This window comes from Canis lupus, chromosome 3, assembly GCF_003254725.2.
Source record: "Canis lupus dingo isolate Sandy chromosome 3, ASM325472v2, whole genome shotgun sequence".
Lineage (NCBI taxonomy): Eukaryota > Metazoa > Chordata > Mammalia > Carnivora > Canidae > Canis > Canis lupus.
The window spans coordinates 69,856,181-69,883,167 of record NC_064245.1 but is presented as its reverse complement, the minus strand read 5'-3'; the positions used below and the strand labels follow the sequence as shown (position 1 = coordinate 69,883,167).

The 26,987-nt window shown below is 45.4% G+C and overlaps 1 protein-coding gene across 6 annotated transcripts; it reads right to left on the bottom strand.

Annotated features, from left to right (window-relative positions):
- Nucleotides 1-422: 422 nt before the first annotated feature.
- On the bottom strand, nt 423-26,972 carry ZBTB49 (zinc finger and BTB domain containing 49). 6 transcript variants are annotated; one of them, XM_049108624.1, is made up of 9 exons: nt 26,861-26,890; nt 25,758-26,015; nt 18,675-18,845; nt 15,657-16,762; nt 13,121-13,167; nt 6,699-6,772; nt 5,284-5,366; nt 5,030-5,191; nt 423-1,534 (listed from the first exon to the last, which is right to left on the bottom strand). In XM_049108624.1, the coding sequence occupies exons 2-9, from the start codon at nt 25,901-25,903 to the stop codon at nt 861-863; spliced, it is 2,463 nt and encodes an 820-aa protein (XP_048964581.1). In that variant the 5' UTR covers nt 25,904-26,015; nt 26,861-26,890; the 3' UTR covers nt 423-860. The 6 variants fall into 6 exon arrangements, with proteins under 6 accessions (XP_048964581.1, XP_035570470.2, XP_035570472.2 ...); XM_035714577.2 differs by lacking the exon at nt 26,861-26,890 and adding an exon at nt 19,686-19,731 and having other exon boundaries at nt 25,758-26,304; XM_035714579.2 differs by lacking the exon at nt 26,861-26,890 and adding an exon at nt 18,381-18,409 and having other exon boundaries at nt 25,758-26,302.
- Nucleotides 26,973-26,987: the final 15 nt, after the last annotated feature.

Below are 26,987 nucleotides of genomic sequence, written 5' to 3'. Positions count from 1 at the left end.
GTTTCAAGGGTAAGGACTCGCATTGTGCCACATGGGGACCTGCATTTCCACGTGCTTGAGCTCACTTAGTCTAGGGAGAACCCCGTAGACACACCTCGTGTCACAGAGGCCGGCAGGTCTGCTGGGAAGGCAAGGAGGAAATACATGTTCAGGAAGCCCTGCCAAGCAACCAGGGATGACGAGGTCACTGGGCCCTGTATGGGTGCTGCAAGGCTTTTACCTCAGACTGTAGAAAAGAAAACCCAGAGAAGATTCTGAGAGGCTGAGGAGCTTGCCTGTGACCTAACCATAAGTGGCAGCCAGGACTGACGTCCTGTTCTCGTGGCTGAACTGAACTAGGACTCATCCCTGTAGGACGAGCCCTTATTGATACTTATTTTTATACCACTATGATCTTTAATAAAAATGCTGGAGGAAACACATTATATAGAAAGTCAATTTCATTTATTCAAATTAAATTATAGCATGAGTTTCATACACAAATAAAACTTTTGTGTAAATAAAAATACAAACCGTACAAATTTCAATGTAAAAAATGCAAAAATATTTATATACTAGATATGTCTTTTTCCCTTTAGCGTGACTGAAATGGACAGCAGTTGACCTAATGTGTGCACTGTTGTGCCAGCCAAGGTCAGTGGGATGGTTTCTCGGGCTGTCCACTTCTCCCCTCCTGCACGAGTTGCTGCCAAGCCTCCGTCCCAAATCCTGGGGCTCTGCATGCTTCCAGTTCTGTTACCACCAGCACAGTGATGGTCCAACTCCTCTTGGGCTGGTCAGAAAGGGTTGCCATGGAAAAATGCTCTCCCCCAAAGCGCGGATACTAGTCCACTGGGCTCAGAGAATGCCACCGCCAGACATCACTGGTCCAACTCGTTTTCATTCTGCAGCGTCTTCATGGCCAGCCCCCAGAGGGTCATGCTAGAGAAGAACTGCCCTTCGGAGTTCCTGTACGGCGTGGCAGGCCCGCGGCTGCCTGGCGCATCACCACAGTGATTGTCCAGGGCGGCCAGAGACGAGCGGCCCAGGGATAGGCTGTCAGCCTGCAGTGGCTGGTCGCCGGCCGCAGTGGCCACGTCTGGGTAAGCATATGCCTGATGTTGTGCTGGCTGCGGTGGGGGCTTGGCACGCCTGCCAGGATCCAGACTGACCTTCTCTGGCTCACCGCCTGCATGAGGCTGAACCATCGGCCGGAACTTGCAGTAGGAACTGGTGGCATGGCTGTCAAACTCTGTCACTGAGTCTTCCACGGGGTGAACAGGGAGCTTGACCGACACGGGCATCAAGGTCACGGACACATCTTGGGCAAAAGGATCTGAGCCTTGAGATTTCTCCAGGTCGGGGGTCTCAAGGGCCTGAGTGAGCTCATGCAGCGCGTCCCGGCCTGCGCTCGCCCTGCAGTGCATCTTCTCATGGCGCCGGAGCACCGCCGAGCGCGTGAAGCACTTGCTGCAGATCTCACACGTGTATGGCTTCTCCCCGGTATGAGTGCGCACGTGCCTGCGGAGGTCGCCAGATCCCCCAAAACATTTTCCTGCAAAATGAAAATGGGATCCTTTTATTTATTTATTTTTTAAAGATTTTATTTATTTATTCATGACAGAGAGAGAGGCAGAGACACAGGCAGAGGGAGAAGCAGGCTCTGTGCAGGGTGCCCGATGTGGGACTCGATCCTGGGTCTCCAGGATCACACCCCAAGCTGAAGGCGGTGCTAAACCACTGAGCCACTGGGGCTGCCCAAAATGGGATCCTTTTAGAAGAGGACATTCTGGAAGGACATCCCTCTTCCTCCTGCCATCACCTGCTCACTCTGGAAGACTCCTCTGGAAGACTCCTCTGTTCTTCTTGAGCTGCGTCTCTCTGACCTGGTTGTGGGTACCTCAGGGCGAGCCTTTGAGGGACCCTGTCTCCCTGCACAGGAGCGCCTCTCTGGGAAGCCAAGGTGCCTGCCTCTACTGGCCAGGCTTGCTTAAGTTTTTGTAAACCTAACATGGCCAATCTAGAATTCAGAAACATCTTTTTGCTCATAATGTAATTTTACCTACACTTCTCTCAGTTCGATTTCCTTTCTGTGTATACAACACAGGTAGGGGATCTACTTCCATGATTAAAGTAGGTAAGAAGGTCAGAAGAAAACAACCAATAAAGAACCTTACAGAAGACATCACGTATTCACAGAAGATAATACGTCACGCAGGTACGAGGACACGTACTTACAACTTCTCCCTTATGCGTGTGAACACTAGGCCATCCTGCCCTCATCAGCCAGCGGTGGGCCATTAAAAAAAAAAACACACCTTTGAACAAACTAGGTGTCAACTTCCACAAGTTACATTTTGGCACTTCTTCCCCCTACAGAACACTGAGGCACACTGTGGTGAGTCTTCTTCATGTCTTCATTTTGCCTGCAAGTCAGGCTCAGTCTCCTTCACGTAACGTCACAGTAAAAGCATTTTCACCGTCTGCTGCACTGTCTATACAACATATGGTTTATATGGATAGGAGCTATTTCATAACCATTCCTCGATTTACTGCACGTTTGGGTGCCTTCCACCTGATTGCTACTTTACTTCATGTTCAATTAATATTTTTCTTTTCACTGTTTCCTTCAGAAAAATTCTCAGTAGTGGAAATTACTGGGCAAATGGGAATCTTTTCTGGGGTCCTTAAAGCATATGAATTTTAGCCACAGTGGAGGTCCCCCCAGGAGACAGTCAAGACAGGGGGGCCAGACTTCACAACCGTCCTCATGGCAAGGTAAGGTGTGGCACCTGCCTCCCGCATAGGAAATCCACCGCACTAGTGCAGACAGGATGGTGTCCCTCTGCATGGCCGTGGCCTGCAGTCCCCATAGTGTTGCCACAGACTGGACAAAGGTCATGCTTGCAAGTGAGCTGCCAGGATTCATCTTCAATCCAGCCTGAGAGATCTGCACAGAGGGGCAGGGAGACCCCAACAGAGAAAGTCTCCTGGGAATAAGGAGCTAGGACCCAGGGCTGAGGAAAATAAACATCTGCACCTGAGAAAGTGCAGAGAAATGGAGGGAAAGGAAGAGGGGAAGGTAGGAGAGGAAATCTTTGGAACAAGAATGACATTGCGGGGGGGGGGGGGGGGCGGGCGCGAGGGGGGCTGTGCATGAGGAGGGGAGGGGAAACAGAGGAAGGGGAGCTCTATTCCCTGAAAAAGCCCAGAATGTGAAGCCACCTTAAAACTGAGCCCATCTTTTGAACTCAAGAAAATGAAAACACGCCCAAACTACATACACGTGTTCACAGCAGATTTTCTAAGTGAAAGAAGTCAGTTACAAAAGCCCACATGCTGTAGGATTCCATTTATGTGAAATGTCCAGAACAAGCAAATCCCGAGAGAGAAGGCAGATTAATGGTAGCCTAGGCTGGGGCGTAGGAGCAGGGCGTGACTGTTAACATGCAGGGAGCTTCTTTTTGGGGTGATGAAAATGTTCTAAAATAGACCATAGTGAGGGTTCTATGACTCCGTGAATAACATACCAAAACTATTGAATTGTTCACTTTAAATGAGTAAATTTTATGGTATGGGAATTTTACCGCAATGAAGCTGTTACAAAATTTTGAACCTGTCCTGTAAGAACGAACACTCTTGCTCTTTTTTTCTTCCCCTGGTTCCAGGATGACCTTGTCAGGGTCAGAAACCATGGTTAGTGAGGGAGGGGAATGGGCTAGAAGCATAAGGTGTGGCAGCAGGGCCTCTACTTCCTCCTCTGCCCGGGTCCTAGGCCAGCAACAAGTTCTAGTGGAGGAGGGAAGAGAAAATTCAACCTTAAATCAAGTTGGCAACTGTAATATAATTTGGAACTGACATTTTAGTGACTTGAGATTGCATTTGTGATTTAAAGTAATCCTACTTTTATTTTATTTTATCTTATTTTATTTTAGAGAGAGTGTGAGCAGGGGGAGGGGAAACAGATTCCATGCTGAGCGCAGAGCCCAACACAAGGCTCGATCTCATGACCCTGATCTCAGGTCTCATGACCTGAGCTGAAATCAAAGTCAGATGCTCAACTGAATGGGCCACCCAGGTGCCCCAACACAATTTTACTTTGATAAGGAGTAATGAGAATAGTCATGGAGTTGCCAGGAAATCTGTACACAATTTAAGTGGGAGATAAAAACAAAGACCTGTGGTTACATCCCAGAAGTCCTGCCCTGTTTAGAAAGAGCCGCTCTGAGTAGTGCTCGGCTCCAGCCTTCCCACTGTGGAGCCTGAACAGTTTCCCCTTTTGTTCTAACTGGGAAACCACAAACACAGTCACTCACTTGTTCCTCAGTGACTCAATTCACATTGCCAACCACCTGTCCCAGGCACTCGTGCACACACACACACACACAGACACACACACACACACAGTTCTTCAGAGGCTCAAACACTGTGATCGTAGGTCACAGGTGACTTGACTCACAGTCCCCATTTCCTAACGTGAGCAATAACATCCCTCAATAGCGAGGTCGCCAGCTTTCCCCCGCCTCCCAAGACTTCACCACTGCATCAAATGCCTGGAGAAGGGACCTTTGTTTCTGAACACAGCATCTCAAGAAGCCCTCCCTCTTGACCCCATCACATGTTCTCAATGTTCCCGCAGGACAGTTAAACTGCAGCCCCCACACCCAGCCCTTTGGTCTGCGTGATGCTGACGCCCACTGCTGCACACTGCGCTCTCCCACACTTTCCCAACTGTCTACACCCCACCGACCTGGACCAGGAGCACGCAGCACCTGGGACTCTCAGTAGCCTCAGTAGGCTGTCCCCAGCGCTCTGGACACCTCACAGACACTCTGTGAGGCAACTCACAGAGTAAATGTCTGATATGTGAACACAGGAACGAACCAGAGACCACGTTAGGCAGTAAACAGTGCCACCTTCATTTTATCTATAACAGGGATGATTTAAGCATGACACCAAAACAGCCAACCACAGAGTGGGGAGAGACTGGGGTCTGTCCCCAGCGGGGATGGCCGGGTGACCGTCTGGTCCATGCCCTCCAGACACTTACCACAGGCAGAACAGCTGTAGGGCCGCTCCCCCGTGTGCCGAATTCGGTGCTTGACCAGCTTCCTCTGCATGTTGAAGGACTTGCCGCATTCGTCACAGGTGAAGACTTTATCGGCTGTGTGTGTCTTTTTGTGCTCCTTCAAATTACTGAAGTTACTGAACCCTGGAGAGACCATAACAGGTGTTCAGCGGAAGGACCGAGAACATTGCAATTGGTAGTCTTCAGGACAGAAAGGGAAAAACCCGCAGCAGTACCTCGGCCGCAGATGTCACACAAGTGTGGCTTCTCCCCCGAGTGGATGATGATGTGACGCTGGACATCACCAGAAGCTGCAAACCTGAAAGGTAATATGAAATTCCAATCAACAACTTCTTTCTACATTGCTGCAAATCTTTGTAATTGCAAGTCACTGAGGGAGGAGGTGAACTGCTACCTTTGTTCCTTCAGAATGTAATCAGAAGTGGCCTGATTCATTTGAAATGTGCGTTGTTTTGGTGTTATTACTATTTTTTCTCCTAGTTTCATCTTTCTGCAGAGATGGTTGACTACTTGGCTCAGGGAATAATTCCAAGCCAGGCTCTCCGACATAAATCTGCTTCCTTTCCACCATACCTGATTGTCTAGCTGGTTCCACTGGGGAGATGCTGCCTATAGACCTGATTTTAAATACATGCCTTACTTTTAAATGGAGTTCAGAAGGCTTCCATTTAAGACGTGTAAAACAAGGCCAACAGTGAAGCAACACAACCACGTGAAACAGCCAGGAGTGCGCACTACAGAGGTACCGGAAGTGAGCAGTATGCAGTACCCCGGCACTGAACGGGGTCATCAGTATTCAGGTGGCCACAGCAGAAAAGGGAGACACGTCAGGATTGGGCAACTCATATTTCTTTGTTTTCTGCTACCTGCAGGGACAGTGGTTTTCCCAGACCTGAACCAGTGCTGCTTTTCCTGCTGGCATCCCCAGGCACATGCTGCATCAGAGGACTCTGACTTTAGTTGTCCCATGTCTGCCCACCACCTTGAGGATGACCTTATCTGAGGCAGAGCTTGTACTATTTCTATGTTCCCCTCATAGCACTCAGCACACAGTAGGTACCAAAAAAATGTTGAAAGGTTATATAAATGAATGACTGAATCGCTGTCATGTCAATGACTGGTGGCTGCTGCCTGAATGCAACCACTCGAGAGCATGTGCACTCCCAACAAATGACCCAGTGAGGGGAGGAGGGTCCCTCTAGACCCTGCCCTGCCCCCACTTAGGCCCCTCCTCCGATGCTGAGCTCTCAAGGCCCTTCCCTGATTCAGCTCAGGCTACCTCCTCTGGTCCTCTCTCCTGACACCCAAGCTTTCAGTTGCAAGTCTCTTTTCCCCCATAAGATAGTCACCTCCATGGGGACGTTTATGCTAACATTCTTGGAATGAATGGAAATTTTAGTATAAAATAATTTTGTTTCATATAAAATCCCATTTTGTAAGACTCCTGTCCTAGATTTTCTTTCTTTTAATTAACATTTTTCTTTCTTTTTGTTCTTCTCATCATGGAAAGCCGGACGATTTACATGTGTTCCTCAGCGACAGAGTGAGCCCTGGTGGCTCAGAGAACACGGAGTTCAAAGACAGACTACGAGTTGTTCCTTAGAAATGGAAGTATAAGCCCAGCACTGACCTCTTTCCACAGATTTCGCAGATATATGGTTTTTCACCAGAATGCCGACGTAGGTGAGTCTGCAAGTTACCTGCCTGCAAGAAAGCAGGGGAGAAAAAGCATACCGATAATGAAAAGTGATCTTAAAGGTCATATAATTCAAAAGGAAAACTGACAGGCTGAGGCAGGTCCCGGTCCAACTTTCCAAGTGAAGATTACATATGCACAACTCAAAAGCAACCATGTGCAAGGAGATCTGGGACCAGCCCAATTCTAACTCCAGGAGTAGCTCCGCCCCAGCAATCTGCTGAACACAGATGCATCTCCATCCTGTGCTCTGAGCAAAAGCGCCTGCTCCACGTGCGCCCCTGGCTTGTCCCATTTCAGGCATGCACTGTGCTGCTTCTCTCTTAAATGGGCCCTGCACACCGTGGAGGCTGCTTTGGGGACTGCCAAGCTTGTATTTTAAATAGACCTTAGGATGCTTTATTTGGAGTTTTTAACTTGGACCATGTATATCCAAGTGTCCCTTGAGGGGGAAAAAAAGTAATACCTATACTTCATTATTTCAGGATTTCTTCTTTTTTAAAAACATGCTTTTGTTCATAAATAGGTATGACATGTGCAAACAGGACTTCCTCCGGCAGTGCTGCTGTTCTCCCTGACAGGGCTGTCATTTTTTTTTTTACCTTTGTGCAAAAAATGCACATCAGGAACTTCATAGCAGCAGGTTCACTGCAGGGCCTCTTATGTTCCTAATTTCTGAAACTAGCAGGGCCTCACAAAGAATAACTTATTTAAATGCAGATCACAAAATAGATTTGATGTAATAATCAATAGGAAGTCGATAGGAAATTGCCTAAAGTACACTGAAATTAAAACTGCAATTGCCTTGTATTAAAAAAGCTCCTGGCTAATGTTTCAAATTAGGATTTGAAAACAAAATCCTCCACTGCTGGAATTTAACTTAATAGACTCAATCTGCCACATCCCCTACCTAATTTTTTTTATAGTGTTCTATTACAAAAACACTGAAATGAATGAATATACCCAAGGGTAATAATGCACAGGCATTATGCACAATATAAGCCAAAAAGGGAGAACGAACAGTAACACCCAACTAACAAATCTGGCTTTGTAAATATGCAAACTGGATTTTAAATAAAATACACAGATAGTTCATGGCCATGAGTTTGGGGACGGTCTGAGGTCTACTTCTGCGTGGAAACTTACAAGCAGAGAAAGGGCGACCTGTGAGTTTTATATCACAGAACACAGAGATTCTCTGTGTCAGGCTCTGGGAAATCACTGAGTTATGTACTATCTTTCAGAATGTGATAAATGTGGCTCAGGAAAAAACCTAGGCTTATTTCAGATAACTAAAGGGAAAGATTTGGCAAAACAGTGGGAAATCCCCAGCTTTTATGAGAATGACTACTAACAATAATAAAACAACAAATGTCAACAGCAGCCTACATTTGGCCTGCTAGCCCTTACATGCATCACCAAACCACTTAGTCACTGCTAGAGCCATCTCTCTTTTCCAGCTGAAAGACTCAGATTCAGATAAATGAAAGAGCTGCTCCTGTTACACGATTGGCCCAGAAATGAACATTGGTTTGTGTGAGTCTACACTCTCATAAGTTTCTGTGAATAAACTAGCTTGTGTTGACGATTCAGTAGTCACTTGGCCGTGGGGGAAACAGCTCACGGGAGGTAAGATAATGCACCACTGACTGTTTTAAGTCAGTCAATTCCAAATTCCAGAAAAAGCTCATCAATTATGTAACAATTTGAATAGCACCATCTGCTCATCTGTTAAATTAGGTCCTTCTTGTTTCAAGTTATTTTGTAAACCATGTGTCATGACTGAAATGTATTCTGAGTCAATTCTTAGCAGGGCTGCATCTTTTCTGGTTAAGTCAAGTGTAACAATTACTTGTTTCCAAAGCAAGTATCAAGGGTCTTCCACTTAAAAGAGTGTAATAAGCAACAGTAAAACAAACCCTTAAAAATGTTTTTTTTTAGCTATTTAATATCAGAAATGTATAAAGAAAATCTCCTGCCAGATAAAGGAGGACATATTGATCTAACCAATGGTGTAAAAGTAGATTAGATACTGAAAGACTCAGGCAAAAAAGTCCAATGATGCTGATAATGATTTATGCCAAATTACATTGCAAACCGGAAGGCAGATGATTTGATCTTTAGTCAAGTATCTGTATTTTTGGTAAACTTTGAATTACTCTAGTACCAGTTATGGGCTAAGTACCGAGTCCGCATCTTAGAGATTATTTGTAGCTGGATATGTGACAGCTCTAACAAGTGGTAACTATCGATTAGTAGGAGATCGGTTACCAGGCAGCTGCAGACACTGTGTCCCCTCGTCAGCACAATTCCCTTACAAAGTCATAGTATCGCATTTTACAGAAAAGTAAACAGATAGTCTGTAAACAGATGCTGATTACTAGGAAGTAATCAGCCTAGGCTCCTATAGCTGGGATCAAATATTCCCACCCAGGCCCCTCTGTGGACTCTAAGGCTGGGAGTGTGGCTGTGCTGTCTAGCTATGTTACAGTGTATTAGCAGTGAAGGAGGCTCTGCTCCTTCTAAGCAAATATTTTAAATTAGGAGGAGCTGTCAGGATTTTGCACAGAAAAACTGCTTTATTAAAGAACTAACATCTGATTTGTTGAGTAACTTAAAAAATAATTCCTTCTACTATATATGTGAACATTTAAATATGGACAAACCAAGCATATATTCCCTATCAGAGCATTCTTCTGAAGCCAGCTGATTATTATAGAAAAAATAGCCAAAGAATCATACCACTTTAGATATAAAAGGAACCTCAGATCTTAAAAGTCTTCTAGTTTAAGAGTTTTGGGACTTTAGGATTTCACAAAATAATAAAATTAACAGGGGAAAAAAATCTGGAGATGAACATAAAGCTGTTACCTAAACAGCAGTGAGCACTATACTGCCAGCAGGGCCTACAGGATACAGTAGGCCAAGCATGCTAAGCATACCATAAATTTTCTAATTTTACACCTAAAACAAGGAGATGAGGTCACTAAAAAATAAAAATACATATGTAAGACTTAATGTACTCTTGCTTTGTCAAGCTGTTTGCTGTACTTTCTGAGATCATAATGTTATGCTGGGAGTGTAGGGACTCTACCCTAGGGCCAGAAGTTTCATGACTCAGGAGAAGCTCACTGAAATACTCTTCTTCCTGCACATTCCCCGTGGGTGGAGTTTCATCCTGTCACCCATAGCGCCAGGCCATGTCAGTGCCTGGGGGAGCACATCTGTCTCCAGGTCCCCTCCCCTGCGCCCTGGCCCTGGGGCACCCCTCTCTGGACAGCACTGCCAAAAGGCACTGCATCGTCTGCTCCAAGTTTCCATGTCTGCTCCTTTGAAGAGACCAAACAGCTCTACTCCTCTTTCAAAGCCAGCTCAGTACACCCAGTTTCCTCCTCCCATTTCTCACATCACAGGTATGCAGACCTGCCCCTACCTTACCTCTCCTCTGGGTGCACCCACTGATTCAGGTTCTACCGCACTCGGGGACCGGGACCCTGGTACTATGGACAGAGTCTCACTCACATTCTGAAGTATGCAGGGCTCCTGAGGGCTGAGATCTGCACACAGACCGTGTCCAGAATGATGTTAAGAGACGGACAGTCTGTTGTCGCAATCTCGGATTACGGTAGCTCTCAAAGCTCATGTATCATACTGCTTACAGACTTATCATCAAAGTTGTGGTTAACTTTTATTTTTCCCCAAGATGGATTCTACTAAATATAAATTGAGTAACCAGCATAAAAGAGGAATTCTCATTGATAAATCTGTTTTCTTGCTTGCCAGTCTTCCAGAAGGGAAAATATTTACAAACTCACTTCTATCAAAGCAAACATGCCAGCAACAGCATGAGAGCATTCCAATCCAGTGTTACCACATTTACTCCAGTTCATTCTAAGAAATGTATGCTTGGCTTAAGGTGAAGGATAGTTAGTGGGTGCTACTTACCAAGTACCCCTACATAACCTGACAGCTCTCTTGTCCTAGAACACCAGAGAACCCCAGGATTATCAAATGCCTGCTTGTCTTCGGGGCTTACCTAAACAATCTCTTAACACATTTCAGGTCCTCACCCACCCCAAACACCACTTCTTCCAGGCAGGAATGACCACTCTCTTTTCTTTGCCCACACTGTTCCCTAGGTAGATTTCCCCGACATGTGGCAGAGGTCCTTGGACACTGGAGGCTTGCAGCAAACACTTGCTGAAGGAAGTTTTTTTCAAAGAAGTCCTTGTTCACAAAAAAATTCACAATTTCGCAATGAAATAAAACAGCAATATGCATCTGAAAACTGCAACTATACATAATCCTACATTCACAAAAATCTGACAAAAATACAGACACCAACACAGAGGCAGATTTCTCTAGTGCCTGTCAGTCAGGGCTACCCTTGACAGGATTCAAGAGGGCAAGTGTAGGACAAAGTCTGAGCAGTGGTCCTCAACCCTAGCCACACTTCAAAATCACTGTAATACAATAATATGCCAGCGCTGGAGCCCCATTTCAATGCAACGGAATCAGAATCTCTGTGGGCAGGCCCTGGCATTGGTGCCGGAAGAGGAGGCTGAAAGTGGACTACACATGCTTGGATGTCTGGTTTTCTGTGATTAGCAATGAAGGGTCACAGAAGGATTTCAAGCAAGGAGGACAGAACCTACACTGTTACCACATTTTAAATGGATGAAGGGCTTTCGTGGCCATCGTTCCATTCACTCCTAACACTCACATGAGGTAGTATGATCCCTATTTTTAAGAATTAGAAAAATGAAGCCCACTCCTAATGCTCACATGAGGTAGTATGATCCCTATTTTTAAGAATTAGAAAAATGAAGTTATGGTTGTCATTAGCCCAGGCCTTTGGTTTTCCCCCACTCCAAAGCTATAAGGTTAAGATGGTGGTGGAAGACTGGTCTGCAAGAACAGAAGGGCCAGCACCAGGATGGAAAAATGGTGATGTCCCTGAGCACTAACTATGTGCCAGGCAGGAGTTCTTACTCCTACTGATTCATGTACTCTCCACACACCTGCCATGTTCACCCATCTAATCTCCTTTGCTTTACAGACAAGGAAGCTAAAGTGCCAAAAGGTGAGGCTGCTTGCCTGAGGTCACTGAGGAGTAAGCCTGGGGCAGGATCAAAATGCAGACTGCCCGGCTCCACAAGCCCAGCTTGGAAGCTGCAGGCGAGCCTGCAATGAAGAAGCAAGGCCTCAAGTGCATGGCAGCTGGAGGGCTGATGACTCCCCTTGGTTCTGCAAAAACTTACTGAACATTTAGAGGGTGCCAGGTGTTTTCGTGGATGGCAAGTATGGACTAAAGATGCAAAAGGCAGAGGTTAGGACTTGGGGAATCTCAGCATTGCAGGGAGTCGCAGGCAAAAAAGTCACTGAGTGCAGAGGTTTGGATGCGCAGGAGGAAGGGGAGAGCTGGCTCCATGTGGAATGCGTCAAAACATGGTGCTGCTGTTGAGTTTCTGTGCGCTGGAGAGGACTTGCTGCCTAGCTCTTCTCGACCTAGAGGCTCTACTCTTGGATCAAGGCCCAGCCTGAAGTCCTCGTTCTGGGGAGCAGCACCCGTACAAGCCACTACTATAGGATTCACTGTACCCACCACAGCCAGGTATAAAAACAGCAGTGCAGTGGCTGCTCTTGGGCAGCTCTGGAATGCCAGGGTCTGGCCTGTGGCAGAGCAAGTTACCTCCTCCTACTTCAGAAGTAGGTTCCCACTGGTCTACAGTCAACATTTGCACTAAAACATTAATAAAACTCTGGGTTTCAAAAAAACAAAACAAAAATAAAACTCTAGGTTTCTTTATGTCCAGTGCCCAGGTCAGCACATGGCCCATAGGAAGGTACAGCAAATGCTGGCTGCCTGAGAGAATTAATATATGCCTAAATGAGCTATAATCAGAGGTCAGCTAAAAGGCGTTTGGAGCAGGAACGAGAACTGCTTACTCTGTTCTCCACCTTCTAACAACTTTAGTCCCAATAAGACTAAGATGACATGTGTTCTGGATCTGGCCCAGCATGGCATGCAGCCTCCAGGAGTGGGCTCACTGTGGTTTACCAAAAACTTCACTCATTTATTCATGAAAGAGAAGGAATATACTAGGACTGGACCTATTCTTAAAGGGAGGGGGGTGAGAGTTCATACGCTTAGAAAAAATACTACTTTCCCCCCAATAAACTAAAAATTTGTTTTTCTTGAAAATTATTTTCTCCTGATTCAGTATGAAGTCAAAGTTACAGATATCATCAGAGGCTTCTCTCACAAGTCCAACGTATGTCTTATTTGTAATAATAATAAAAAAACACTGGGTTTCAGGTTTCCAATTATTAACAGTAAATAAGAGTATTCCCACCTGAGAGAAATGTTTCCCACAAATGTTACATTCAAAAGGTTTCTCACCTAAAACAAAACAAAACAAAATAACAACTTGTAAAATCAGCAGTCATATTTGCACAATAATTTTGTTTAAAATGTTTAAACTATCTCCTATGTCCTTTCGAAAGGGAGCATCGCCTCTTCATCAAAGTCTAGAAATGAGCAGTCTCTACACCCTTGTAATTCTCTCTGGCACCCTTAGGTGGCAAGCAGAGATGATCTGGTCAACAGCAGCATCTTGTTCACCTGCCCTTTAGCCTGACCCCTTTATCACCAATTCCTGACACAAGAGGGTGACTCGTTCTCACCAAATGAGGCGGACACACAGTGGAGCCCAAAACAGAGTGGTCCTCCTGCAAACGTGCCAGGAAAGAGACCCTCTCCACTGCCTTTCAGCCTTGGTTGACACACGCTGATGGGAGAAACAGGATTCCAGCCCAGGAGATGGGCTTCCCTGCCCACTTCTCACCTCTGATTCAACTCTGAGTAATTGCATTCTGGTAGGGAACAGATGCAGAGAGTGGACTCTGCTACAGAGAAACTGAGCATCTCTGAACACACTGACAGATAGACAATGTACTTGAAGGTATCACTTTCACCTGTGAAACCCTAGTAGGCCTTGAGGACTGAGAACCTTCCTTTCCTCCCCTTCTCCTCAAATCAAGTGGTTTCATTAAGATTCTTTTAAAAAATTAGCATTTCCCTTCTTACTGTGTTGCTAGGGTTTGCTGGTTTACCAGCTTTCTGAGCTCCTGCCAGGATATATTTGTATTGATCTTTTCCTAAAATGGTTCAATGGCTTGCTCATGGCCAAGACAGAGGTTTTGACCCTGAGTAATTAGAATCACATAAATCTTGTATTCGGTGACTACACTTAGGTCTGAAATTATGGGGATGACAGATAATGTTAAGTGAAAGACCCCAGTGTAAGTTACAACAGTTTGAAAAATAGAGGCCACCATTCACTAGTGACCAAAGTCAGTAACCCTACTCTCCAGGACCCCTTCACACTCTTACTAAGTGAGGACCCTAAAGAGCTCTTGTTTGCATGGGCTATACCTATTGGTAAAGCCCATATCAAAAATGAAAACAGTGGTTTTTAAAGCCTGTGGCCAGACACTTCACTGGCCACCAGAGTAGCTGCAGCCATTAGCTGACTCCACCACACACTCGTGGGAGAAGGAAAAGAAGGCAAGTGACATCACAGAGTATGACAGAACCAGTTTTGGCCTCACAGACCCCCTAAAAGGGTTCTCCAGACCATAATCTGAGAAGTGCAGCTCCTCTTGGTTTAAGTCCTGGTAAACATCTGTGCCATGACTGTATGGCCACTGGCATCCAAAGATGTTCTTTCAGAAGAAACAAGGTAAGTTTTGTTTTCTTTAAGGCTAACTGGTTATGTCTGTCAAGTAAAAATTCTAATGATCATGAGGCTCTAGGAAATTCATGCAAATAGAAATGACTTAAATCAAGTTTCTCCAAGGGCAAAACTGAGTCACTGATAGTGTCCTCATAGAAAGTAATTCTAAACTACTACTACTTCTGACAGCACTTTATGTTCAAATACATGAACACTTCTGAAGGCTTCCATCTACAGTAAGTCTTTCAGTAGTACAAGGTAGCAAACACTGAAGCAAATGGGAAATCCAGTGATAAGAGAATGTCAGATCAGTAACCACAATTACATAAGCACTTTAAAGTGGTCACACTATAACCATCCTTTAGCGTATTATTTCTCATGCTATAAATTGTCATTAATTTAGAACCTGTATTAGAGTCATCAAGTTTAACTACAGGAACAAAAGTAACACGTAAGTATTGTGAAACACAACATATATGTACTATGTAACACCTTCAAAAGAGCACCTGGAAAAAATAAACTTCTTGGAAAGAGGACGAAGTACGAATTAAGGTAATAAGACTGAAAATTCAATGTTCAAAGTGGAAGCATTTTCATTTGAAAATATCACATGGTTAAAGTTGATTCTTATAAAAAGTTTACCTCTTCCTACCAAACCACAATTAAAAAAAAAATCTGATACGAAAATCACTTTGCAGGGCACTTTTACTATTATTCTAAATTACTTACATCTGAATGAATCTACAGCATCATGCTTTAAAAAATAAACTTACTCTAATTCTAAAAAGCAAATATAGCTTATCCATTTTAGAGTACATTTCAGTGCATCGGAATGATTTATTATGCTTTTAGAGTGATGGAAAGTTTATCATATAAAACCACAATTAAAAAAGAAAAATGTACCATCTTTTTAAGCTGGCTCTATAAAAGCGTCTACAGAACTTTGAGAACTTTGAGATTATTCTTTAAAAGTAATCACCCAAAGTATAATATAAAAAAGAAGCTAATGCTCCTTCGATTTGGGGGGGGGGGGGATTATCAATGACATCATCAAGCAATAGCAAAACTTCTTACAAAAGCAGGAGCAGGCAGTAGTGTCTGATCATCTGTATCAGGTCCTTCCCTTTTGCCTGTGGGCACTGAATCAGTGTACCTGTATGAGACCGTTTGTGAAGCTCCAGATTGCTGGGGTGTTTAAATGGTTTTCCACACAATTCGCACGTGTACTGTCTCTGTGACTGAAGCATCTGGGACTGCTCCTCCAGTGCGGCAGGCTCTTCGGGCCTCTCCATTTCGTTCATGCAGTTAAATTGCTCTGAACTCACCAGTTCCTCACCTTCTTTCTCTCCAGCACTGTGGCTGCTAGCTTTCTCTACAGTATCTGTGCTAGCACATTCTATCCTCTTTGTTGAATCGTCATCCGTCTTGGCTTCGGGTGTCTGCTCTGCACATTTCTGTGACTTGAGGAAATTCAACTTCTTAAGGTGAATGGCCTTTTTGAGCCTCATTTGTCTGGTTGGTAGTTGGCACGTGTTGTCCGACTCAGGATCTGGGGCAGATTCACTCAACGGCTGGGCCAAGAAGTGGGAAGGCAAGTGCTCTGAAGACTCCAGGACACATTCAGGATGACTGCCGGCACAGGGCTGGTTTTCCCCGGCACTGAGGTCTGTGGACGTGCTGAAAGTGAAGGGCTGCTCGCTGACTCTCTCATGAGTGGGACATGCAGGCTGTTTAGAGTACTGCTTACTGTAGAAGTTTCTGAGTTTGTAGTAGTAACTTGGCTGTCTGAAAGGCAGTTCTGCACAGTTGCCATCCAGTGTGTCGGGTGCTTGTTTGGATGCTTCACCTGCAGAGTGATGGAGATTAACGGATGATGGAGTATGAGTATGTGGTTCATCCACAACTTTACTCTGTGGAATATCCGCAGGACACTCTTGCTGCAGCAAATGAGGAGGGTAGTTTTCATTTATGACACAGTTAGCATCAGCAGTCAGAGCGCTCTGCAGGGAGAATGCATTATTACAAGACACACCAGGTGGCTGCTCCACAGTGGTTGATTTTAAAAACGTGTGACACAGATTCAGAACATTTTGAACTTGCAAACACTGTGCTATGTCCAGCATTACTTGTATATTGTCCTGGTTAAGATCTAGATGCGATGTGTACATGAAGTCCAAGATCTGACCAATGCCGCTTACATTTTTAATATCCAAGTGAAAAACATCACTTTTTTGGCCTGAAGAGTTCTGAAAGAGGCTCCTGATAAAAGAAAGGATATCTGTTTACAGTATGACAATTTTTCCTTATAAATAATGCTCATGTTAATATTAAAAAGTACTATCCTTCTCTAAGTTCCAAGATTTTAAAATTAAGTACATTTTAATCCTTTAAAAAATTTTGGTAAGCCAATCAATAAAGCAACTCAGATGAATTCAATTAGTGTGCTGAATATTCAACCTTCCAAACAGATCTCAAAGTAAAATTTTGAAAAATACTCGTTGTTCTTTTAAAAATATAATCATCTATATGTATTATTAATTGTATACAGATAAAGTATAGTAAAGGAGACACAGTTTTCAGTATTTGATGTCTAGTCTGATAAATTATATTTCAGACCATAAAACATGTAACAAAAATACTTCCACATCTAAGTGCCTTAAAAACGTCTAAAATAAAAATAACTATAATACACTTACTTTTGATACATTTTTTATTTTAATTTTTAAATTGTGGCAAAATATACACATTTACCACTTGATCTTTTTTTTCTTTTTTTTAGGTGGAGCCCAATGTGGGGCTTGAACTCACAATCCTGAGATCAAGACCTGAGACACTTGACTGATTGAGCCACTCAGGCACCCCACATTTGATCCATTTTGAAGTGTTTAAAAACTTCATGCTTAAAAATATAGTCCCAACTGTAAATTCAGTGGCATTAAGTACATGCACATTTATTATGCAACCCTGATGTCCAACCATTTTCAGAATCTTTCATCTTCCCAAACAGAAACTCTGGACCCACTAAACACTAACTCCCGTCTCCCCCTGCCCAGCTCCTCAGGCCCCTGCCACCACCTCTCTACTTTCTATCTCTACAGATCTGACAACTCTCAGGACACAATATACACTCATTTTGTAATCAGATCTGTTAGAGGTTTCTCAGTAACCCAATGGTCCACGAACCAGCAGGGAGAAAAAGTAAAGCTCTATGAGTTAAGGAGGGAAGAGAGGCACCTCTAAAGCCCAGGCATTCTACTCTGGGCACACGTCAAGTCCCAGGTGAATGAAATTGTACTACGTGTAAATTACCAAGCTTACTTAGGTGACTGGTCATGCAAGTTCACTGCAGAAATGTCATCTAACCGTGTCTAACCAGATCACCTGCTTCCCCAAAACAATCTTCAGTTTTGTTCTTACCTAAAGGAAGTACAAACTAAAATGGGATAGGAAAAGCCCAATCTGGGTCCATGTTGCCTAAGGACAAAAAGTACTGCCTACCTCAGTGAGCTCACCCATTATAATATGTACTTGGAACATATATGAGAGCTGAGGTTTAATCTGATGACTCCAGATTACCAAGGAAAGATTAAATCACCTTCTGTATACTGTTTACTAGAACAGTAAAATGGTATGCATTTTAAGGGGGGGGGAAGATATTAAAAAGATCTTTAGTGCTTAGAGAGATGAATCTCAGCTAATCAGGAAATGTATATAAAATACTTAACTCTAATAATCTAAAAATAATTATGGGAATAAGTAAATTGAATCCAAACCTATTTTCTTAGAATACTCAAATGAAAAACAAATACTAAAATATTTCAATAAAAAAATAGTATGTGGGATGTTTCCCCTCCAATTATCACAAAAAAGTTCTTACCAGGAATTCTACTCCTCAATCTTGTTATCCTAAAAGGATAGGAAATATATAGAGAAGGCTGACATTAATTAGAACTATTAAAATCAAAGACAGAGTGCCAAAACACTCTCAATCAGCCCAAATATATTTTAATTAAAACTCTTCTGCTCTCAGGTTACTCTAAATACAAAAAGTAAAAAACTCACATATGTGCTACAAAAATAAGGACAGTGAAATCCAAGGAGAAAAAAAAAATTAGTCAAAATATACCATGCTAGAAGAGCTTTTCCTCTGTACAGAGTCTAAAATACGTACCTAAAATACTGACTGAACGCTGCTAGAACATTCTTATGTGCTTTAAAGCACACTCCTTTTACGACCAACATGCAGTCACAGAGCAGGCCTTGAATGCGCTGCTCCTGCAGCTGCTGGAGGAGATGGCAGCTGTGAGTGGCAACCGGGTCCATGCTCAACCAGCCAGGAGACCTAGGACAAAGAATGTGAATGAGACAGTGACTCAGTGATACAACTGAGACCTGATGGCCCCAGAACCCACTAGGTGACAGGCAGCTCATGATCATGATTCCTTGTCAGTCAAGTTCAAACCAATCAACAACAACAAAAAAAAAACCATAAAAATTTTGTCTTAGGTATCAGACCAGTGTTGCTCAACAAAAACGTCTGGAATGATGGAAATACTCTGTATCTGCACTGTTCAGTCCAGTTGCCATTGGCCTCATGTGGCCACTGAGGGCTTGAAATGTGGTTAGAGTGACTGAGGAACTAAACCTTCAATTTATTTAAATAGCCACCATATTTGAGAGTGCTGATGTAGAATGTGACCGTGATAACGCTATGTGCACTTCTCTCGTTTCTACTTAGGGAAAGTTCAATGAAAACATATACATAGACACTTGTAAGTTAGAAAAAAGCCAACTGGATGACATCAATATGTATTGAGCACCCGTGTATGGGGCACTGAATCAGAAGGTAGGAAAATTAGGAGCTTATCTGGGGACATAAGGAAGAAGTTAAACTAGCACCACTGGATAATAATAAAAGAGGTATCACAAAGCAGCATGTCTACTCATTTGTTCCCTTTTTTCCCTAAGATTTTATTTATTTTAGAGAGAGAGCATGAGAGCATGAGCAGGGGGGAGGGGGAAAGGGAGAAAGAGAATCTCAAGCTGACTCCCTGCCAAGCCCAGAGACTGATGTGGGGCTCGATCTCACAACCCTGAGATCATGATCTGAGTTGAAACCAAGAGTTGGACACTTAACTGACTGAGCCACCCAGGTGCCCCAAACATATTTGTTCCTTCTTACCTCTCTGCTAGGACACTACTGTAGCAGAGATCTGTCTCGCAGGAACCTGGGGCAGAAATATTAGAAAGCGTAAGAGCCTGCTGAGCTTAATAGTGGTGAAGCCAAGTAAGTGGTAGGACATATGTGAGAGAAAGAGAGAGAGAGAGAGAGAGAGAGAGAGAGAGAGAGAGAGAGATGAGAGGGTCAATATTAGAAGGTTTCACATATTCAACATCTATTACTGAGTGACTACTATGTGCCAGGTCCTAGGGCTACAACAAAGAAAACATGCCAAGTCCCCAAACTCCTGAAGGTTAAATTCTACTAAAGGAAACACACACACACACACACACACACACACACACACACGACACACAACTAAATAAATACAGTAGTTAGAGCTAGACACTTGAACATACAACACAGATGAGGAAGGCATAGGTACATGTCCAGGTGCACAATCTAGTGAGACATGATTATTAGAAGAAATGCAGTGGGGATCCCTGGGTGGCGCAGCAGTTTAGCGCCTGCCTTTGGCCCAGGGCGCGATCCTGGAGACCCGGGATCGAATCCCACATCGGGCTCCTGGTGCATGGAGCCTGCTTCTCCCTCTGCCTATGTCTCCGCCTCTCTCTCTCTCTCTCTGTGTGACTATCATAAATAAATAAAAAATTAAAAAAAAAAAAAAAAGAAATGCAGTGGGGAGAAATGAAGGCAGACTGGGACAAGCCTATGGAGGTTAAAGTGGCAGTTTGGTACAGTAAAAACCTGATAAGCCAATATCTGCCTTATTTGCTTTCATTCTCAGTACATAAGGATTATTGAAAAAGTCACTAGACCATGAAGCCAAAACCTAAGCTTTTTAACACGGCTCCTTCTTCTATCATCATCGTCATCACCATCATCACCACTACCTTCTTCTATTATCACCATCATCACCATCACCTTCTTCTATTATCACCATCATCACCATCACCTTATCCCTCAGTGTGCCCACTATATGTCAGTCAAACAAACTACCTGTGCCTCCCTAACAAGCTGTGTTGGGGACAGTTTGGAACCCTAGCCACTGCTTATTACCTGTATGACTTTGGGCAAATGACTTCTCAATGTCCACTTTCCTCATCCTATCCCAAGGGTTACTGAGACAACTGTGAGAGCCTATGTGAACATCTAGAACAGCAACTAACATTAACTATTCAACAAATGTCATCTCTAAGGAACACCTGGAAAGTCTGATAAAAAAATGCAGATTCCTGGATACTATGCAGAGTTCTGCTCAGTCTAGTGTGGAGCGTAGATATCTACATTTACTGTAAGCCTCCACGTGATTCTGAAGCAGGCAGATTACAGACCTCTGCCTTGCTTCTCTCCAAAAAGCTTTGGTTCTGATACTTCCTGTCCTGGGAATACTTTATTTACATTGGACTTTCCCACTACCCAGATAAGGCCCACTCCCCTATCAGGGCTTAGCTGAGCTGTCACTAACTCCTAGAAGCCTTTCCTGCCATCCTGAAACTTGCTCCTTCTTCTCCACTGTTCCCTCCTCAAGTCCAACTCTGAGGTCCCTCTTCTGCGATCTTACGGCACCCCATACATACTTCCGCAAGATAACTTGCTATGCTCCATCATTTGTGTCTCCAACTCGGCTATGAGCTCAGAGAGTACCATTTTTACTCATCTTTGCCTGGCATAGAGCAGATAGATACTTGATCATTAAAATCCACACTAGCTAACCTCTATTACTAATTAGCAAGCTAATAATGTTTATTTTGATTCCCTCTATATTCCTACAATAGAGTTTGAGTCCTTTCTGTTCATATCTTTCCCACCACATATGTCTCCTTCATCTGTAAGTGACTGCAACCCTGACTTCACTAAGAGGTTGAGCCCATGGATAGCTTGATATAATCTGAGTGCCTTTAAATTCTTTACTCAATTCCAAATTTCTTGATCAATCCCTTCAGCTTCACAGAATGAAATGTGCCTTCTCTGCAAAGTCAGTTTCTCTTGTCCCCTTGACCCCATCCAGCTTTGCCTCCCCCAGGACTTGGCTTCATCCTCAGGCTCTTTTTTTTTTTTTTTTTTTAAGATTTTATTTATTTATTCATGAGAGAGAGAGAGAGAGAGAGAGAGAGAGAGAGGCAGAGACACAGGCAGAGGGAGAAGCAGGCCCCATACAAGGGGCCTGATGTGGGACTCAATCCCAGATTCCAGGATCACACCCTGAGCCAAAGGCAGATGCTCAACCACTGAGCCACTCAGGAGTCCCATCCTCAGGCTCTTTCACTGCTTCACTCTGTCCCCTACCGGCTCACCAGCTCCTACAAACACACCAAGATCGTCCCACGTTGAAAAAAAGCAAAACAAAACCCTCCTGCTAGGTACATATATACATCACAGGCCTCTTTTATACCTCCCAAAACAGCAACTACACATCCCACTTAGCTTTCTCATGACTCCTTTCCCCCCTTGCAGTCTTGCTGCCATTCTCTTTGTGCTGAAACACTTGCCCGCAGTGGCCTTTACTCAGCCCAATCTCCCCAGCTGTGCTGCAGCATGTAGAGTATGGCCTGCCCTCCTCCTTCTTGACATCCTGCCTCCCCAGAACCCTCCAGGTCCTCTTACTACGCCCCTGATCCATCTCTATGCTGTACTTCTTCCTCTGCAAGTCCCACATGTTAATAATGTCCCTTAGGATTCAGCCCCTGAGAAATATCAGAGAGGGTGACAGAACCTGAGAGACACCTAACTCTGGGAAACGAACAAGGGGTAGTGGAAGGGGAGGTGGGTGGGGGGTTGGGGTGACTGGATGACGGGCACTGAGGGGGGCACTTGATGGGATGAGCACTGGGTATTATGCTATATGTTGGCAAATCAAACTCCAATAAAAAAAAAATTAAAAAAAAAAAAAAAGATTCAGCCCCTGAGCCTTTCTTTCCCTAGACAATCACCCCTATTCTCAGCCTTCATCTATTCTAAGCAGACAACTCCTAAATGTGAAATTTTAGCTTTGATCACTGCTTCCAAACGTGTCTTTTTGCTAAATGTCTCCAACTGTATGACCCCTCAACTTTGAATCTCTAAAACTCACCCCCACCATCTCACCCCCAACTCTACACCTTATTCTGATTCCCCTATTTCTTTATGGAAAGCTTATTTTCTGATATATAAAGTTTAGAGTATTGGCATGATCTCCTGGTTTGAGATAGGGTGAGATACAAGGAAAACTGGTGATATCCTTATAAAGAACAACACTGAAGCAGTGGGAGAGGATACTTATCACCCAAAACAAGAATACAGAAAGGGAAGCATTATGTCAGGTGGTCGGGCACCGTCCCCTGTTGAATCCTCAAGGGAGCCTAACAGTCAAATGATGGAGCAACCAGTTACCTACCTTACCCTGTCAGTTGCTTGAAAAGAAAAGCATTATTGGCTTATTCTCTTACCAATTATTTACTATGGGCCAGGAACCCTGCTATGCACATTCTATCCATTAACACAATGCTACCAGAATTCTATTCTCATCTTTTTATAAGTAAGGGAAGTAAGAAATGAGGAATTTAAGTAACTAGTCCAAGATCATAAAACTGTTGTGTTCCAAAGCCAGGATTTATTTATTTAATTTTAAATTTTCTTTTTTTTTTTTTTTTAAGATTTTATTTATTTATTCATGAGACATACACATAGAGAGAGGGGCAGAGACACGGGCAGAGGGAGAAGCAGGCTCCATGTGAGGAACATGACGTGGGACTCGATCCCGGAACTCCAGGAACACGTCCCGGGCTGAAGGCAGGCGCTAAACCACTGAGCCAACCAGGCTGCCCCTGAAGCCAGGATTTAAAGACTGGTTCGTATCCGTGGAGCCCATGCTCTTAAGCTATGCTATATCCCATGAGAAAAAGGACATTAAATATACAACACAAAACCTTCCTCTATAGACTTAAATGCTAAAACTCAGCAAATATTCTGAACCTGCTTTAGACATTTTTCAGCTATATAGAAGTAACACGCACAGTTATAAGCTCTTCCACAATTTACATTGACTGTAGAAATCATAACTCTTCCATACCACTTAGTTTTCTAATGGCTTCATGATGTCAATTCTGTTACCTCTCTAACAAGGTTATAGAGAGCTCTGGAAAAACAATTTACATCTCATATTCCTTGTGTATCCTATTAATCACAACCATAAATATCATGTACCTAAGAACAGTAATAATAAATGGCATGTATTTATGAAACGGTTCTAACATGCCAGCCACTATGCTAAGCCCTTTACTCATACTCTTAGGTACATGTGACCGACGAAAGGCTTTCCTTAGATCAAATCAGTTGCCCTGTCAGTTGACCACCTATGTCAGATTGTCCAGGTAAGGACAGCATCTGTGAGGATGAATGTGTGTGATGCAGGTGTCATGATGTGACACAAAGAGCACAAACCTAGCTCCTCCACTTTTGCAGCTACTCTGTGTGACAAGTGACACAAATCTCCCATGATAAAGACACAGACTCCATCTGTCTTCTCGATCAGTGTATCTCTGTACCTAGAAGAGTGCCCTGGACACAAGAGCTTCAATCCAGGAGCTTAATATAGTTTCTGGATGGGTGGAGACTCTGGGCCTCAGTTTTTGGACATGTAAAAATGGAGGGGTTCCCCACCAGGTTAAATAATCTCTCAAGCATCTTCCCGTTTTTTAAAAAATATATTTTATTTTTAGAGAGGGAGAGTGAGTGAGCACACGTGTGAGTGGGGTGTGGAGGGGCAGAGTGAGAGATAGAGTGCGAATCTTAAGCAGGCTCCACACTTGGCACAAAACCTAACACGGAATTCAACCTCATGACCCTGAGATCATGACCTGAGCTGAAATCAAGAGTGGGATGCTCAACCAACAGAGCCAGCCAGGTGCCCCAGTATCTTCCTGTTTTAAATGCTACAAATCTATACCAAAAGTGTGATGGTAGAAAGATGGACTGAATGGTATCAAAAGGAATGAAAATATGGGAAAAGAGAGAAAAACACAGGGCGCCTGGGTAGCTCAGGTGGTTAAGTGTCTCATGGTTAAGACGTGAGTTGGTTAAGCTCAGGTCATGATCCCAGGATCTTGCTTGAGATTGAGCCCCATGCCAGACCCCCTGCTCGGTGGGGAACCTGCTTCTCCCTCTCCCTCCAGCCCTCCCCCCTGCTCCCCGTCTTTGTCTCAAATGAATAAAAAAAATCTTAAAAAAAAAAAAGGAGGGAGAGAAACATTAAGAAAAAGCATAAGTGTGAATGAAGAGGTGCTTCTAAAGGGAATAAGAACCAGAATAAAATGTTATCCCATAGAGAGAACTCCTAGAGCAAAGACCCTTCTGTTCTGTGGGAACGCTTTACTAACACTTGGTCAAACACCAAGAATCTGTAGAAGTTTATTCCCCGGGGCCATTAATGGATCACCTGTCCAAGGGGCCACAGCTCACACACTCAGCACCTGGCCTGCCTTACAGTGGTCCTACCTTCATCTTTGGCCATCATGCTTTTCAAGTGGCTTATTCCTAATCTGCTGTCCCACCCCCCTAAAACCCCATGACAAAAGCTAAGGCTTTAGCAAGCAAGCCTGCTTCTGGTCTTAGCTCTACACGGACTGCGACGCTATGCAGGCCGACTTGGTAGAGCTGATCTCATGAGCCTAACGTGCGAGGCCTTGTTGCGAGGAGGAAATGCAGATGTACTGAGTGAGATCTGTTCCCTGCAGTCCGCAGACTGCCTCAGTTTTTCACGCCTTCACCTAACTTTACAGAGTGTCCCTACACGCCAGACACTGAGGGTCTGAGGGGGAACCACTCACATGGCCGCCCATGCCTTCAAGCAGCGTCCATCTATGGGAGTGGAAGAACAACTCATCTCCTTCCATTCTGACTTCATTCTGTACTTTCTAACTGATTAAGTTCTTCTCTCTAGCTCATCTCTTAACTCAGGCAGAAGACCCTGCGGGCAAAGCATCCCCTGATGGAAACTAAAACTATCCCCTCAAGCAGTAACGACCGGCCTGAGCCAGGAGGGCCTGGTGTGACTGACCCCAGGACAACAACGGGCTGACCTTCACCGCCCACCTGCATGTATCCGCCAACCTCTGTCCCATCTTTTCCTGAATATAAACCTGGAAGCACTTCCTTGGCTCTGGAGACGGCGTTTGGGACGCCAATCCTCTGTCTTTCCCGCGTTGGCCTCCCCGAGATGAGTCCCTTTCTTGCTTCATCACCACCCGTCTCTCGGCCTTTGAGTTTTGTCAGCCTCTGTCTGGGCCCCCAGGGCCACGTGCTCTGGCACCCTCGTGCCCCGGACTCCGGGGAGACGAGAACGCCGCTGTCCTGGAGATACCAAGTGAGGGAAATCCAAATTAACTTGGAGGAGGAAGGTCAGGGAAGACTTCTTGAGGAAGAGACATGTGAGCCGAGTGAAGGCTGAAAGCTTGAGCTACAGAGACAGGCTCGAGAGAGGCCCCCTCCTGGGGATTTCCTGGGGGAGCACATGGAAACAGACGCGCAGGGCCCAAGCGCCTCAAGCATCCTGCTCTTGAAACCTCCAGGCCACGCTGTCAGTCACTTCTGTTGGAACAACGTTTTCTTCCCGGCCCGTTCCGGTGAATCCCTTCTGTGATGGCCTGAATCCTGCCCCCCGCCCCCCCCCCCCCCCCCAGGGCCCTGCGGACGTCCCGGCGAGGAGGGCGGGTGCGGGCCCGGCGCGGCGCGGGGGATGCCCCAGTGCAAACCCCGCCGGAGGCCGCCGCCGGGCCCCCGCCTCCGCAGCCGCCGGAAAACCGCCGTCGGCGGGCCGGGCAGACCCACGCAGGGCCCTTCAGGCGCAGCCCCCGCCCCCCCGCCCCCCGCCGCCGCCGCCGCCGCCCCGGGATCACCCTCCTCCCGGCGCCGACCCCGACCCCGACCCCGACCGCGCGGCGTCCCTGCGGCCGCGGCACGCGCGCTCGGCTCCACGGGACCTGGGCCGCCGCGGGCCCGGGCGCTGCCCCCGACCGAGGCCGCCGCCCCCGGAGGCCGAGGGCCCGCCCGGGGCGGGGCGGGGGGAGCCCGGGACCGCAGCCGGCCGCCGCGCGACCCTCAGGCTGCCCGGGGCGGGAGTGGCGGCGGCCCCGGCCTAGGCCGGCTCCCTGCGCCGCGCCCTCGCGAGGCCGGCCTTCCCGCCAGACGGCACCTACCGGAGAGGCCGCTCCCCGCCCCGCCGCCGCCGCCGCCGCCGCCTCTCCGCCAGCCGCCCTCAGCGCCGCTCGCCGGGCGCCGCCGGCCGCGGAACCATCCCGACAACGCCCCCTCGGCCGGCCGGAT

Bases quoted from the DNA above. Each gene is read 5' to 3' on its own strand.
- ZBTB49 (XM_049108624.1), bottom strand. From the start codon at position 25,903: ATGAAGCAAGAAAGGGACTCATCTCGGGGAGGCCAACGCGGGAAAGAC. The intron at 13,168-15,656 runs GTACACTGATTC...GTTTTGTTTTAG, and splicing joins TCACAAACGGTCTCATACAG to GTGAGAAACCTTTTGAATGT. The intron at 5,367-6,698 runs GTCAGTGCTGGG...ATTACCTTTCAG, and splicing joins TGCGAAATCTGTGGAAAGAG to GTTTGCAGCTTCTGGTGATG.